At 52.6% G+C, this 1,475-nt stretch overlaps 1 protein-coding gene across 31 annotated transcripts in view; it reads left to right on the forward strand.

Annotated features, from left to right (window-relative positions):
- Window positions 1–590: 590 nt before the first annotated feature.
- exd (PBX homeobox extradenticle) overlaps window positions 591–1,475 on the forward strand; it is a 442,217-nt gene continuing 441,332 nt past the window's right edge. For 13 of the 31 annotated variants that reach the window (XM_086539854.1, XM_086539859.1, XM_086539879.1 and 10 more), the window contains exon 1: window positions 593–1,257. In XM_086539854.1, the coding sequence (XP_086395980.1) occupies window positions 1,055–1,257 (203 nt within the window). In that variant the 5' untranslated portion in view covers window positions 593–1,054. Of the gene's footprint in view, window positions 1,258–1,475 lie in introns of all 31 variants that reach the window. The other 18 variants (XM_086539909.1, XM_086539912.1, XM_086540016.1 and 15 more) reach the window with 4 other exon arrangements.

The following is a 1,475-nucleotide window of genomic DNA, read 5'->3' on the forward strand; positions in this document are numbered from 1 at the left end:
TCACTGATGACTAGAAGAATGCGCATTTGGTATTTAATCATAAAACTTTGGGAAACTCTTCAAACTTGACTTGTAGTACTGGGCACGAGATTTGTTATGGTACAAAACGTAGCTCTGGCAGCCGCAAGACTCGTTCAGGAGTGACGTAAATCATCCTGAGCCGCCTAATCCTGGTGTTCGGATGCTAGTAGAAACGCACGGGCTACCCCTGCTCTGTTCAATGATACACACAGGCAGGCGTTTACGCTGAGGGTTTTATTTACAAATGAATCTATATTTTCTTCTTGAATACTTGACGTACTTTATTGAAGTAAAAATTGGAGTTAGCAACTTGATTTTGAGTGCAAACTCCCGCGCAGACTCCGACACACAAAGGCCCGCGATGTAAACAAAGCCTTTTTCTCGGCTTCCTTGCGATTTTGGTGAAATTCCTCTTGTAGATAGTGCAGTCATATCAAGTAATTATATTCAGTAGTTTGGGAAAATAACTAGGAACCTTTGTGTCAGTAGAATATAGCCTATTTTGTCGGCATCCCATTCTCTTATTGATCGTAGCGGGGTGGCAAGGTTGGCTTGGCCCGTCAGGTTATGGTTTTATGCGAGTGAGACGGCGGCGGTGATTGGCGGTCGGAGCGTTTTCTCTCTGTTAATGGCATACTCACTCCGAAAAGGTGCTGTTTTGTGGTATTCATTCGAGTCCACGCGTTATTTCTTGTCGTTGAGCAAACAGCCATAAAAATCTGAATAATCGTGTGTGGTAGTCGTGTGCAGGGAAGTGGTGGACATGCGTTAGTGGTAGTGACTCTGGTGTGGTGCTGGGTCGGTGCGCGCGGCAGCAGGAGCCTTCGAGCCTCGCCACCGTCAGTCGCTGCTGGCCTCTTGGCTGTGACGGTGGTGTGTGGCGCGCTCCTACTCACTCCTCCTCCACTCGCGCTGGACTGACCCTGGTGCTGCTTGTGGCGCCCAGCCGTAGTAAACGGGCCGCTACGGCTGTACCTGCTGCTGCCGAGTGTTTGTGTTTGTGTGGTGGTGTGAAGTGATTGTGGCGGCCAGTATGGATGACCAACAGCGGGGCATGATGCACCCCACGTCGCAGGCGGGCATGCTCATGCCCCAGCATTACGGTATGGGCGGTTCGGTGGACCAAGGTCAGGGTACTACCACGCCGGACAGTGAAGGCCGCAAACAGGACATTAACACCATCCTGGAGCAGATTATGAACATCACGGACCAGTCGCTGGACGAGGCGCAGGCCAGGTGGGCACCTCACGCGTGTTATTTTGGGCGGCGGTGGTGGCGGCGGCAAGGCGGCCGCCCGCTGCACCACCACTGCCGCTGCTCCCTACGCTCTCGCTCACATGTCATGCTTCCCAACACAACACAAACTAACATTCTCCATTTACGCTGGGTCAATCGGCACAGAGACACTGTTCCGCGATCGGCGAGGCGGGCCAGCGGCAACAACACCGCACACG

Source organism: Penaeus japonicus, unplaced genomic scaffold, assembly GCF_977035675.1.
Source record: "Penaeus japonicus unplaced genomic scaffold, GWHDUDI00000001_assembly GWHDUDI00000001, whole genome shotgun sequence".
Classification (NCBI taxonomy): domain Eukaryota; kingdom Metazoa; phylum Arthropoda; class Malacostraca; order Decapoda; family Penaeidae; genus Penaeus; species Penaeus japonicus.